Genomic DNA, 13710 nt, shown 5'->3' with positions numbered 1-13710 from the left:
CCATACAGCAAAATGTATTTTAAGTAAAGTGTTATCATTGAAGAGTTGTATTGCTTTAAAAATTGTCCTATGGAAGCTAGAGAGAAAAGAAGAGGTGGTGGGAGGATAAAGGATTTTATGAAAATAGAAGGGAGACCAGCAGGGTAGAGGGTAGGGATTTTGGGGAGGGAACTGGGAGGTACATGGATATGCATAAGACCAAATTATTCTATGTGCAGGTACAGATATATCACAATGAAGCCTACTATTATGTGTAATTATAATTCACCAATAAAATAAATTGTCCTGTGGTTTTAACTTTATAAAAGGAACATTTTTCTCCTACTTGTTAAAAAGTAAGATTAATTTAAAGCTCTATATGTTCTAGGAACTTGGCAAAATTTTATTTTTTGCCCAACAAAATAAATGTTGTAGAATTATTCTCTTTATTTTCTCATTAGAAAAAGTAGAGATTCCTCTGGCAAGGATGATATACACTTGCCCTCACTTAGATTATAGTTGGTTGATGAGAGCATTATTCTGATCCAGTTTTGAGTAAAAATAAAATAAAAATAAAAAAGAAGAGTAGAGATTCCTTAATTAAAGAAAAAAAAAGATGTTTTGTTGAAATGAAGTTGCCAAATTCATGTTTCTGATGAATATTTACTTTTTTGCTTATCGGAATCAGAAACACTAAAAGGCAGTCTCTGAACTGAATAGATTAAAGAGACTACAAAGAGGAGAGAGACAGACAGACGGGCAGGCAGACCGACAGACTCACCAGAGTCTGTGTGTTCTCTGGGTTCTGTGTTTGAATTCGATGGGCACACTTCATCATAACTCTTCTTCTGAGATTTTGCTTGTTCTTCTCTCAGAATGGACTCAACGCTCTCCATCTGGCTGCCAAGGAAGGCCACGTGGGGCTGGTGCAGGAGCTGCTGGGACGAGGGTCCTCGGTGGATTCTGCCACTAAGGTAATGTTCATGCTGATAGAACTTGTCTTCCTTAGAAAAGAGGACTTACTTTGGAGCTTCTTTTCCCAGTGTGCATTTCAGAGGTTCCCTGGAGCATTGAAATTCATAACTACACGACCACAGTGGAAGTCCTCCCATTTAAACTAGTTTGAATCTTTTGTTTAAGGATTTATCAGACATGAGACTGAAGACATTAATAAATCTAGCATTGAATATTTTGTCTTTCCTGTTTTGATTCACAAAGAGGACTAGATCAATATATTCCTCCGTGAATAATACCATTTTTCCCTAAGATTAATTCATTTTTTAAAAGTAAATTGATGTGGCAAACTTGTCAGTGGAAATGAACAAGTAATTTTCATACTTTAATTAAATTGACATATCTTGTAATGTATTCATTCAACATGGTATGGGAATATACAGAATCCTTTAATGGAAAAGAGCTTTTGGATTTTGGATTGAATTACTAGAGTAAGATTAGATTTTTTTTTCACTATAAATGTGTGTTTATAAAGAACTTGGAACTCACTTTTTTTTGAGGGGGGTACTGGGGATTGAACCCAGGGCACTTAACCACTGAGCCACATTCCCAGCCCTTTTTCATATTTAGAAACAGGGTCTTGCTGAATTGTTTAAACCCTCACTAAATTGCTGAGGTGGCTGGCTTTGAACTTCTGATTCTCCTGCCTCAGCCTCCCTAGCTGCTCAGATTACAGTGCCCCACCATGCCCAACTGGAACTCACTTTTAAAGAAATACACAAGATGCTTGGCATTACTAGAAGCTATGATCCCTTGTGGATGCTGTTTTTGTTAAAATACATTTGAACTTGTTGACATGTCTGTTATAAATAATAGACTTTAAAAAAATATCATCAGTGGTGACAGATGTTTGTCTGTTAAAAGTAAACTTTTTATTTGGAAAACTAAAATCAGTAACCAGCTATAGCTAACCCTGTTGAGAGAACTAGAGTGTGACAATACTCTGTGGTAGAGGGGGAGAGACAAGTTACACACTCAGGTGTAGGCCCAGGCTTAGTGGACAAAGAGTTCAGGAATAAATTAGAAATATGGTCAGATAACCTACATTTCCAATGCTTCATGCATAACTACCAAAATGTACATTAGTCCGACTTATAGTATAGTAAAGAACAATTCCTGTGAAAATTTAAAAACAACTATCAGGCAATTCAAAAGAACTTAAAATATAAGTTCACTTTATGTAGTAAATTACCTACTTTGAACATATAAATATTTCTCTTAAGCACATCAAATAAGCGTGAAACAATTACTTAAACAATATATATTTGAGGGTAAATAAAATTATTTGCCTCCAAAATTGCCCATATTAATATAGTGTATTCATTAAACCAACAACTTTTTGGTTGTTGAAGTGTTATTATTTTCATTTTTCCTTTCTTTTAGACTCTATTGAGATTTTAAAATATAGGTTTTCTTTTAATCCTAGATTAGAGTTGTAGAATTTTCCAGGCACCTCCCTCCCAAAAGAAATTCCTTTAATAAGAAGGACACTGAGTCCCCGCATAGTAAGTGAAGGGTTAGTGGCCTCACAAGTAGCTTGGTAGCAGAAATTGAACTATTGTCTGAACTTTGTCTTGGAATCTATAGATATCTGGGGTTTTTTTCCCCATTTTTTGTTACTTATTTTGATTACATCACAAGTATTTTTAATCTCTTTACCTATATTTTATTTTCACAGAAGGTTTAAATTATTTTTCAATGACAATTGGTTTTGTGAATGATAAATTTTTATGTATCAAATAGTAGAATTCAGGGCTTGGGCTATAGCTCAGCAGTAGTCACTTGCCTGGCACATGTAAGGCACTGGGTTCGATTCTCAGCACCACATATAAATAAATAAAGGTCTGTCAACAAAAAGGTATTAAAAAATAGTAGAATTCATTGTCAATGTTATGATTCATGTAAGATTTATTTTTTTTATTCTCAAAATATTTTTGAGTAGTGTCCACATGCTCTTGTATCTAGAATCACAACTACCACTGAGAATCCCTAGGTTTCATTGCAAGGTGAAATACATTCAATGTTTTAGTAAACTCTTTTTAAAGTTAGAACTTCCTTGTAGATGCATTCTTTAGTTGTTGATTAACTCCCATGAGTGTCATGAGATATTGTCACACACATTCATGCACCCACATCCCAATTTTTTTTTATTCAATGAGAATAGTCTTCCTATGTCTTAACATTAGAGCAATATTATGAAAAACAGAAATGAGAGATACTAGAGAAAATTGTCAATTTTCAATGGTAGAAAAATACAAGTAGGTGGGAAGACTACTATTGTTATAAAATGATAAATTGTATTCATTTGAAAATGCCTGTACATTTTGATTTTTACAAAATTGGAGAACCTCTAACATTTTCTACTTTATTTCTCCAAAACAGAAAGGAAATACTGCTCTTCACATTGCATCTTTGGCTGGACAAGCAGAAGTTGTCAAAGTTCTTGTTAAGGAAGGAGCCAATATTAATGCACAGTCTCAGGTATTACAGATTTTTCTCTAATGGAGATAAATTTATTTTGGGATGGTTTTGTGAAGTTGCTTTAATATGTTTATCTAGCTGCTGTGCAGGGATGTTTATTATAAATCCTGTCATTTATTTAAGCAAATTATTTTATTAACTCATGCAATTAAGTTTTTTACTTCTTGACATATTGTAATCTCCCTTTTGATGTAACTGAACACTTGACAAATGTAAGTCTATCATTATTTTTAAGTATTTTATAAAAGAATAGTGATTTTTTAAAGAATCACAGTGACATCCGTGAATATGAATTACTTATGCCAGTTCTGTATGGCTCTATGAAAGTATTCTTTCTCCTTAAATTTAAAAAAATTCTCAAAAGATTGACATTCTACTGGGGAAGTCTGCTGTTAAGTGGGAAGCACACTATTTTGGTTTTCTTAAACTTCAAATGTGGGTTTTACTAAAACCTGAAGGGAAATAGGCAGAATTCACTCCCATAGCCTTCTGATGCACACAGTAATAAAGAGGAAATGCAGGTTCTTAATGAACTTAAGAAAACATTTAAACAATTCTTATTTAATCAAAATTTTACTATTAAGTTGGCTCCATTTTTCTTTTTTGTTTTGTTTTTTTTTTTTTTTTTGGTAAAGAGAGAGAAAAAAATGTTTTACCCAAAGTTTTACTCTTGGTATCTATAATGCATATATTCAGGATTTGATTGTGTATATTACTAATGAAATGCATTCCTTCAGCATACACAAGGCCTTGGGGCTAGTGACCTGCACCACCCTACCCCGCTGTCAATAAAAAAAAAATGCACAAAAATATTTCTCTTATTTTTTTCAGGTTTCTCAGTAGATTTTCTGAGTACACAGGCCACATCATGGGCAATATTGACAGAATAAGCCAGCTTCTTTTTATCCATTCTTTGAGATAACATCACCATCTTACCTTTGTTTAGAAACATTTATTTCTTCTTTTTTCATTTATTCATCACATACACGTGGTCCTGGTTGTATAGACTACACAAGTTCTAGACCCAGGAAATACTAAAGGCAAAGGTTAGAACCAGCCATGTTTTCTTTTAGTTTGGTTACAAGGGGAAAAAAATCCATTAAAATTGTGACAGGTAGGACACTGTACATTAGTGTTTTAAGTGGTGACAATTCTTTTTTCTTACAACTTTTAAATACACATCAATATTTTCATATGAATTAAAAATATGCCTTAGCCTGAAGTCTTTATTACATAAAATTTCAAAATTTGATACCATCTATAATGAATACTAGTATGTCCAATAATGTATAATAGCATCTTAAGCTTGGAGACAAAAACTGTACAAAATTCACTGCTCCAAAGTAGGAATAAAGACTGTCTTATACCAAGGGAGCATCTTTTTCTGTTAGAGCAGAGGTTTTCCAACAACATCCTTGCATCACAATCACCTGCTAGGCTTGTTGAAACACATTTCTAGGTCCTACCTCAGAGTTTGTGACTCCATTCTGTGATGGTACCTGAGAATCTTAATTTTTCACAAGTTCTCAGATATTCTGATGCTGCTGGTCCAGAGAACTATTGCTTTAAAGAATGTGAGAGAAAACTGGGTGTAAGATGTTGCAGTAAATTTCATTAAGTGTAGATTTAACTACACGTCTCAATCAATAGAATTCTTACAAATCACAGAAATGAAGGCAGGTTAAGTTCAATTGTTCAGAGAACGCTTCCCTTACTTTAATAGGAAATTTACATATACATCAGCGCTGTTAGTATTTATAAAAATAACAAGGTTACATTCTCAAAATGGATAAGCTGAACATAGTAATGTCATAAAAGTTGATAGATTGCCAATGCTGCAAAATAAGTGCTTGTTAAAGCTATAATATCCATTATTCCACAGTGGTTATTGGAAATGCACATGCTTAGGCGACTTTTCAAGGAGAATAAGCTAAAGCTTATCTTATTATAGTCACAATCATACCAGAGTGTAACATCTTAAAAACAGATGTATATCATCATTAAGAGATCACAATAATCCTTATTTGTACATATACTATTAGATCAATTTAAAATTTATGTTTTAGGAAATCCTGGTAAATAGTTTCAAACTGATTTTTATATAGCCAGAAGGTTTTTGAGTAAGAAAAATCAATCAAATTTTAGGATGGTTTTCTAAATGCCTAAATCATTTGATAAGACCTATGACATTATTTGCTATTATTCAATTTCGGTAACCATCATTATCAATTGGCAAAATGTATAATTACATAGAATTATCAGTAATTCAATGATTGAAATTAAAATACATGAGTTTATATTAGCAGATTGATTATTTTATTACTATGTACAAGCAAGTCCCCAAAAGCATGATTTTAAGGCCACTGAGAGCTGATATGAATTCTTCCTCATATTTGATTCCTCACAGTTCTATCTTATTTAAAATACAAATTTATTTTTTCTATATATTTCTAGGTATTTTATTAGTATATAGGGTAAAATGTAAAGTTTATTTCATAAAATTTTGGGATTGCAAATATCTTCATCTATATAGGAAAATATTTTTTTAATGATGTTTTTCTTTTTATTTCTTTTAACTAGAATACAAATTTCTTTATGTGATATCATGAGGTTTTGGGTAGATAGGCAGGCTCATGACCATGGCAGATGGACAGGCACTTCCTTTTGGGAACCACAAAAAAGACATAGGAGTCTGAAATGCCCAATATAAATTCTGAATTTTGTATTGAAATTATGCCTTCCTCTACATCTTTCTAAGAATATATTATATAATTCAAAGCACTGAAATGCAGAATAGTCTGAAATTATACTTTTAGGGCATCTGAAGTAGGCTACTAAAATTATTTTTTTAAATAAGAATGTAAAAGACTGAAAATTTCCAAGAAATAAACATGCAGTAAAAAATTTGGGGTCCATAGGTTATAAGAGAAGCAAATGTTAATAGTTTTATGTTTTAGCATTCTCTGAATAAATTATAAGTTCCACATGTGTTAAAAAAAAGAATTATTGAGTGATGCTTGCTAATGAATGGTAAGGAAGACTTTCATCAAGACCATTGCAATAAATGGAGAGGTCATTGTGATGTGGTCCATCAGTGGAGGAAAGAGATTGGGCTTGACTCTGAATATAACATGGGCAAGTGAGAATTTATGGCCGAAGAGCAGTGTGGGGGCAGTGGAAGGAAAATTACTCAGAGGAAGCATCAGAAATAAGGAAGATTTTTATGAAACTAACTATCAGGATTTTTGCAAAAAATATACCAGGGTGATCAGACGCAACTTGGGGAATGGCGTAGGATTAAGAACCTGATCAGATATTGAGGATGATCACATATGACGAGACTGATTTAGCAGGGTTCTTTTTGCTAAAACTGGATTTTACAAGGAAGTGCACAGATGGGTCTCCAAGAAGTTTCAGAAACTTGACTGAAGTTTGGCCAACCAAAGAATCTTTGTCATTTGTCACATGACATAGTGCCAATTTTGGTAGGCAGTATCCTTAATTCATGAGAGTCCTGAAATGCCATCAGAATCAATTTACCTATTTTAAATGAATTATGTAATTGTTATTGTAACAAAGAACAAATGTTTACTTACATTTCTGTATTCAGCAGTGTCAGCAGTATGGGCTTTAAAGATTACTCTTGACCATGTAGCTCTCTGGCTTGGTTCTTTGGTCTCCTGAATTTGGTGATATGGAGGTCTCATCTACCTCAATGAAAGTTGTCTTGGTGAAATAATGGGACTGAACATCAATCAGATCAGAGTGAATTGAGGAATATTGTTTGTTCTGAGGATAACTGTAGCTTTCTAAAAACAGGCACACTCAGGAAATCTTTACTAGATGTATAACATGCTCCACACAAGTATGAATGCTTTCCATCTGTCTGCATGGGCATTTGTTGGGTTACTTTTGTAAACTGTAAATCTATTAGACTCAAAGACATGATTTAAAAAATTGTTCTAATTCTATCTTGTAAGCAATTATGCTTTTGAAAAAAAAATTTAAATATTCTGAGCCATGATTCCTTAAAATACTTGCAGTTTTTGTTTGCTTTTTGCCCATTGATACTGGCTTATCTTTGGCTTATTGTGTATCTACAGTTTCTCCAAGATGGTAAACTTCTTGGGAGAAGATTTTTTTGGTCATACTTTTTTAAGAAAAATAATTTTAGGAATTCACAGATATATGATTAAAAGCTGAACATATGCACACACACTCTTCATATATTAAGAATTAGCTTTGTTGCAATTTCTATCATTCCTAACAGTAGATGTTAATATAATAATAATACAAGTAATAATATTGATGACCATACTCCATCTGTGGCCCATTGTGTATGTCTTTTGATCTTCATTTACTCTGTCATTGTTGATGGCAAGCTGGGACTCAGATGGTCCCTTTGCTTGTTCCAGTGCAAATCTTCATTCCATGCGACATTCCTTCTCATAGTTCCTATAACAATTCTACCTTTCCTTAGACCCAAAGAATGTGTGTGTGTGTGTGTGTGTACAAATTTTGGTACCAAGGATTGAGCCCAGGGTCCCTTAACCATTGAGCCACATCCCCAGCCCTTTTTTGTATTTTATTTAAAGACAGGGCCTTGCTAAGTTGCAGAGGCTGGCTTTGAGCTTGCTGAGCCACTGGGTTTATAGGTATGTGCCACCACTAATTTTTAAAATTACTTTTTTTTCTAGCTTAAGTCATATTCGGGTCCATATAAGCTGATTCTCCTGAAGTAGAATTTATGCAAAGAGTTAAGATGGAAAATTTTCACTTAGTACTTTTTATGAACTATAAATGCTATAGCTCTGCAAAATGTTCAAAACATGAAAGAAAACATTAAAAAATTGTTCTAATTCTATCTTGTAAACAATTATGCTTTTGAAAAAAATTTTAAATATTCTGAGCCATGAATTCCTTAATTGGTTTCAAGAAAACCATGAATTCCTTTTGATATTGGTTTCAAGAAAATTTGGACTTAGGGTCCTCCTTTTTAATATTTTTTTTTCTGAAAAAATTATGAATTTTAGTTATGAGAATATTTTTCCTTTGGGTGTCTAATATATTGACTAAATATAACATCATTAAAATCAGAATGACCCCTGTACTAATGCAAAATTACCTTCAAAGTCTCTATCCTTTTGATTTTACAAAACAGACCTTTTTATGTTGCATACATTTTTTGACATTTTAAAAATAGCAAGTTAGGGCTGGGGATGCCATTCAGTGGTAGAGCATTTGCCTAGCATGCTTGAGGTGTTAAGTTTGATCCCCAGCACCACAAAAAAATAAAATAAATAAATAAAGTAAATAATATCCTAGGATATTGTTTTTCAGATAGCAGAAGCTAAGCTAAATTTTGGAGGATGGATACAGTAAAGTTTCTTGCCCTTTAGGAGGACAGGAAGAAGGAAAGTGCTAAAAGCTCTCATGAGGCTCCTCAAGAAGTATGTGTCCACAGAGCTCAGTCATTGGAACAGATTCCAGGTGTCATAAAGCTACAGCCCAGTGATAGAATCTTGCGTTCAGGGTCTTCTTTTTTAATTTTTTAAAATTTTTTGGTGGTACTGGGCATTGAATCCAGGCCTGCACACATTCAACACACTAAGCAAGTGCTGTACACTAAGCTACATGTACCTTAGCCTTTTTTTATTTCATTTTGAGACAAGGTCTGAGTAAGTTACCCAGGCTGGCCTTGAATTAGTGATGGCTTTCTTTTCAGGTGCAGCTTCCAATAGTTTTCTCTTCATTGGCCCTAACCCATTGTCACACATAATTTGAATTGGACTGTGAAGGGGAAGAAAGCCCACACAGTTGGCCAGCATGCCCACTACCCTGAATTGCTTCCATATGGTCACAGGCATCCTTGGATCTTGAAGCAAAAACTCAAAAATGAAACATTCTGTTCTTTCTCTCTCTCTCTCTCTCTCTCTCTCTCTCTCTCTCACACACACACACACACACACACACACACACACACACTTATATAAAATGGGATCCATGGTCTAGTTTCAACTAAGAGTCCAAAAAAAAAACTTTCTATCTTCAGGTTTTTTCCCCTCCAATATACATATGGTGCTTTCTTAGTAATACTCTTATTTTTTTAAGGTGGGAGCATCACTATCTGTAGTAGAAATTCCTGAAGTTCAGATGAAGATAGGGACTCACATTTGACACAGAATAAAAAGAAGTCAGGACACTTGTGTTATCTCTTTGACTCTGAATGTCAGCCTATTGGGTCATTACGAGTTTGTTAGAGGGTCTATTCCACCATGCTCCAAGTGAAAGGAAATATGCTTTCTCCAATTTTCCATTTCCCAATGTGCTTGGCTAACTGAATTGAATATTTTTAGAAAGACATGGCTATCCCCTATTCCAGTAAACTCCAACTTGAAATTAGCAGTACATTAAACAATCACATACATATCTGAAGATACATGATGTTCTGATTTTAGTTTTTCAACTTTTGAAGCAAAATTAATATCAGAACATTTTGTCTGAATGCTCATTTATCTTAGAAGAGATGATTGGGAAAGGCTGAATCCTAGTTGTTATTTTTTTTCTTGAAAATTAAATTATGTATGATATGTCAAGATCATTGTATTGTCATGAGCAACTAATAAAAAAATTTTGTAAAGGCATAAAAAAAGAAAATTAAATTATGGCAAAAACATCATCAAATCTAAAATCTTTGGTTGGTGTCCTATTTATCATTTCATAAACTTATCTTAGTACAATATTGTTGTCTTCTTAAGGAACCTAAATGTGTAGGTAGGTAAGACTTGTAGGGAGAAAGTTAAATGGCAAAGAAGGCTTTAAAGTTTCATTAATAGAAATAAGAGGTCCAATTTTTCACCGAAGGCCCTTTCTTTTCTCTTCTTATGAGTTAAAATAAAGGATGAGGCATTCCAGCAGTAAAAGGAAAAGTAGAACTACAGCATACACCTCAAACCTCAGCTCTCATGGCACCAATGCCAGGTGAAATCACCAGGAAACACAAACCACAGAACAAAGAAGGAAAAAAATGACACTAAATACAACTTGCCAATACAAAACGATAGAAATTAATCCTCACTCACTCAGCAGATTTTTGTGTATCCAACAGGTAAATCAGGGTTTTGTTTTGGATTCTGCAAATATCACCTAGTGAAGCTTAGAAAATTGGAGGGAGGCCAGTGAGGGGTGCAAATCCAAACAGTGATGGATTCCAGGTGAGAGGGAATGTTAGCTGGGAATGGAGAAGTGGTGGTTTGGTGGTGGGAAAAGTGGAGTGCTTTGAGAGGTTAGTGGCCTGTTATTGAGCACTTGGTGGTGACCTGTGGGAGAAGCGTAGGAGGGTGGTGTCCAGGATGACCATGGGCTTGCTCCCTTGTCTCAGGGTACAGATGGTGACACAATCCACTCAGACAGCTGTGGATAAGGACAGGTTGTGTTGGGTTTTTGATGAAGAGGAGGGTAGACATGGAGAATTGTATTTTAAGGGCTTGTTAGACTTTCCAAGAGGAGGTTTTAATAGGAAGTTTGATCACAAGTTTGGAGCTTCAAGGGAAATTGGAATAAAGATATTTCTGGGTCATCTGGTGTAAATGGTTATTAAAGCAGTGGACTTGATTGAGACCACAAAGCAATGAAGCCAGCAAGAGGTAGGAGAGGGTCCACATTTAAGGGACAACACTCTCATGGAAGAAAAAGTTAGATGAGGAAGAAAATATGAGGCATATGTCAAGAAGTGAAAAAGTTATAGTAATAATTATCCAGAGGACTCTAGGTCCTTAGTGTAAAGTTAGTCTTTCTTTCTTTCTTTCTTCCTTCCTTCCTTCCTTCCTTTCCTTCCTTCCTTCCTTCCTTCTTTCTTTCTTCCTTCCTTCCTTCCTTCCTTCCTTTCTTTCTTTCTTTCTTTCATAGGCTTGAAAGAATGAAAATGAGAGCTAATCAGGTCCAGGGAAATAAGCATTTGATTTACATCTGGACAGGTAACAGCTTAGCAGGGGTTAGGAGCAAGGGTTCAGAGTCCGATAAGCTGGAATTGAATCTTAATTCCATAACCCACATAACCCATAAGTAACTTGAATAAGTTACTTATTTTTGTGCCTATCTGTAAAATAGGTAAGGGGTAATCACAGTTCACTCAATTTAAACTTAAAATTTAGAGTTGTTTTGAGGATCAAAAGAAATAATAATATAATTATCACAATCCTTAGAATTGTTGTGAGAATTTAAAGAAATAATAGTGTAATTATCACAATCTTTAACACATAGTGAGCTCTCTATGTTAGTTCCTGTTGTGATTTCTATTTTTTTTTAATTGTTAGCTCCCTGGGAAAGCTATTATTCTATCTTTGTGGGAAGCACTAGATCAGTGGTTATTGTTTCCTTAGATCCTGAATTACTTCCACTTCCTACTTATTAGATGTATTAATTCTTAAAAATAAGAAGAAAATGTGAGCTTGCAATTGCAAGGAAAGAGTGTTAGGAAGAAGCAGAGGAGAGCAGTGGAGATAAGAGTTGCTCTTGAAAGCCTGTGGGGACTGTGATAGAAACCTGGAATTTAACTCATGAAAAAGAAAGAGCTGGAGAAAGTAAAAAACTATTCAACTCTATCAAGATCTTTTAAGCAAATCAGAGATTTGCCACTTTTAGTCACATGCTATTATGATTTGTCTGACTAGGAAAAGATTCTTGCATCAGTGGTCCCTTGATGTTAAGCTAGTGATAAACATTCCAAGTCATGAATCTGATCATGCTTCTTTATAGATGTGACAGCTGGACCATGGAGGTAGCCTTTCTCCTTTCCTCTAATGTGCAATTGATTAATAACCAAACAGCTTGCATTTTAGAGCAAGGCTCCACATATTGCATCATCTTAGATGGATATTTTTGTGTTTTTCTTATTTTATGAAGCTATTTGAAAAACTTTCAGTCTTCTAAATTAGCAATGGGCTTTGTGTTTTTACAATAACAATAAAAAGTTGTAGAAGCAATAGGATATAGACAGCGTTTGAAATGTCTTGAAGGTAAGTCTTCCACAGATGAACACTTAAATATTTTGTTTTATTTGGGGGGGGCACATGTCCCTTACATTCTCCATATATTTGAATAAGCTGGAATTGAATCCTACTTCCATAACCCACACAACCCTGTGATCTTGGGAAGGTTACTTATAATTTTCTTACTGGAAGTGGGTATTAGAGGCATCATATCCATAATATTTATTATAGGAATCTGAAGTCCACAGAGTCAAATATCTTGCCTGAAGTCATGTTGTTAACTTTTATTTCTTGATATCTGGTTAAATTTTCCACATGTTTTGAGGATTTATCTCTGTTTGCCTGTTCATCTGTCTCAATTTCATGTATAAGACACCAACAATCTTGTTTTAAATAATCAAAATAATGCAAAAATGTGAGGAATAAAAAGTATAATTCTCTTTTCATAGCTCCTAACTAGCATGGCCTTCCTCAGAAGTAGTCATTTTTTATTTCCCTTTGATTTATTTAAATTCTCTTTATTCTATGTGATGTTTTATAAACAATTACATCATTATTGTTCCTTAATAGAATTTTTCAGTATGGATGTCTAAAATGCTGATAAGCATAGTGAATTTATTTGCAGTATTTCATTACTGTTCAATACATAATTTGCATAGAGATCAGGCATTAATTTTTCCATTCTATTAAGAATTTAAGTAACTAACCAAAGCTTCACAGTGATTGATTAATTGCATAATCACTCTTGAGAGATGAAAATTAAAACTGTATTATGTCTTTATTTTTTCTAAGGCTTCATAGTTGGTGAAATTCTTAATAATTTCTTTCCAAGTTTTATTCTAGCCCATATCCTTAGTATGTATTTCTTTTCTTATTTGGGAAAATGGGCAGTGTCCAATAATTGTCTGAATATGTCAATATAAATTTGTATGCAAATGTATTACAGTTAACTACAGCTTCTTAACTCTATGTAATAATTGGAATCTCCTGATAACTTCTGCTCTTTATTTCTACTCTTTAAGACGTGAAAGAAAAAGGGAAGTTTTTTTGAGACTGTTTTAATACTGCCCAAGAAAGGCAGCATAGTAAAATGGATAAGAACACAAAATTTAAAGCATGCTGGTCAAATTCTAGCATTCAGATTCCAACTAGTCCTGTGTTTGTGCTCAGTGCCTCTTTTTGTAATATGGGATTATAATAATAGCACCTCTTGTAAGGGGTTGTTGTGAGATTGATCTGTGTGTAA

The 13710-nt window shown here is 33.9% G+C and overlaps 1 protein-coding gene and 1 non-coding gene across 14 annotated transcripts in view; both read left to right on the top strand.

Annotated features, from left to right (window-relative positions):
• The window catches only part of Ank2 (ankyrin 2), a 652896-nt gene that overhangs the window by 485036 nt on the left and 154150 nt on the right, over positions 1–13710 (top strand). For all 13 annotated transcript variants that reach the window (XM_071614451.1, XM_071614452.1, XM_071614454.1 and 10 more), the window contains exons 3-4: positions 855–953; positions 3376–3474. In XM_071614451.1, coding sequence (XP_071470552.1) covers positions 855–953; positions 3376–3474 — 198 coding nt within the window. The remainder of the gene's footprint in view (positions 1–854; positions 954–3375; positions 3475–13710) is intronic.
• On the top strand, positions 457–529 carry LOC114092919 (small nucleolar RNA SNORD103/SNORD85). Its single transcript, XR_003582826.2, has one exon. It is a non-coding gene; the product is annotated as a small nucleolar RNA SNORD103/SNORD85 (small nucleolar RNA).

The sequence above is a fragment of the Marmota flaviventris genome, chromosome 7, assembly GCF_047511675.1.
Source record: "Marmota flaviventris isolate mMarFla1 chromosome 7, mMarFla1.hap1, whole genome shotgun sequence".
NCBI classification, from domain to species: domain Eukaryota; kingdom Metazoa; phylum Chordata; class Mammalia; order Rodentia; family Sciuridae; genus Marmota; species Marmota flaviventris.
This window is presented reverse-complemented; position numbering and strand designations above follow the sequence as displayed.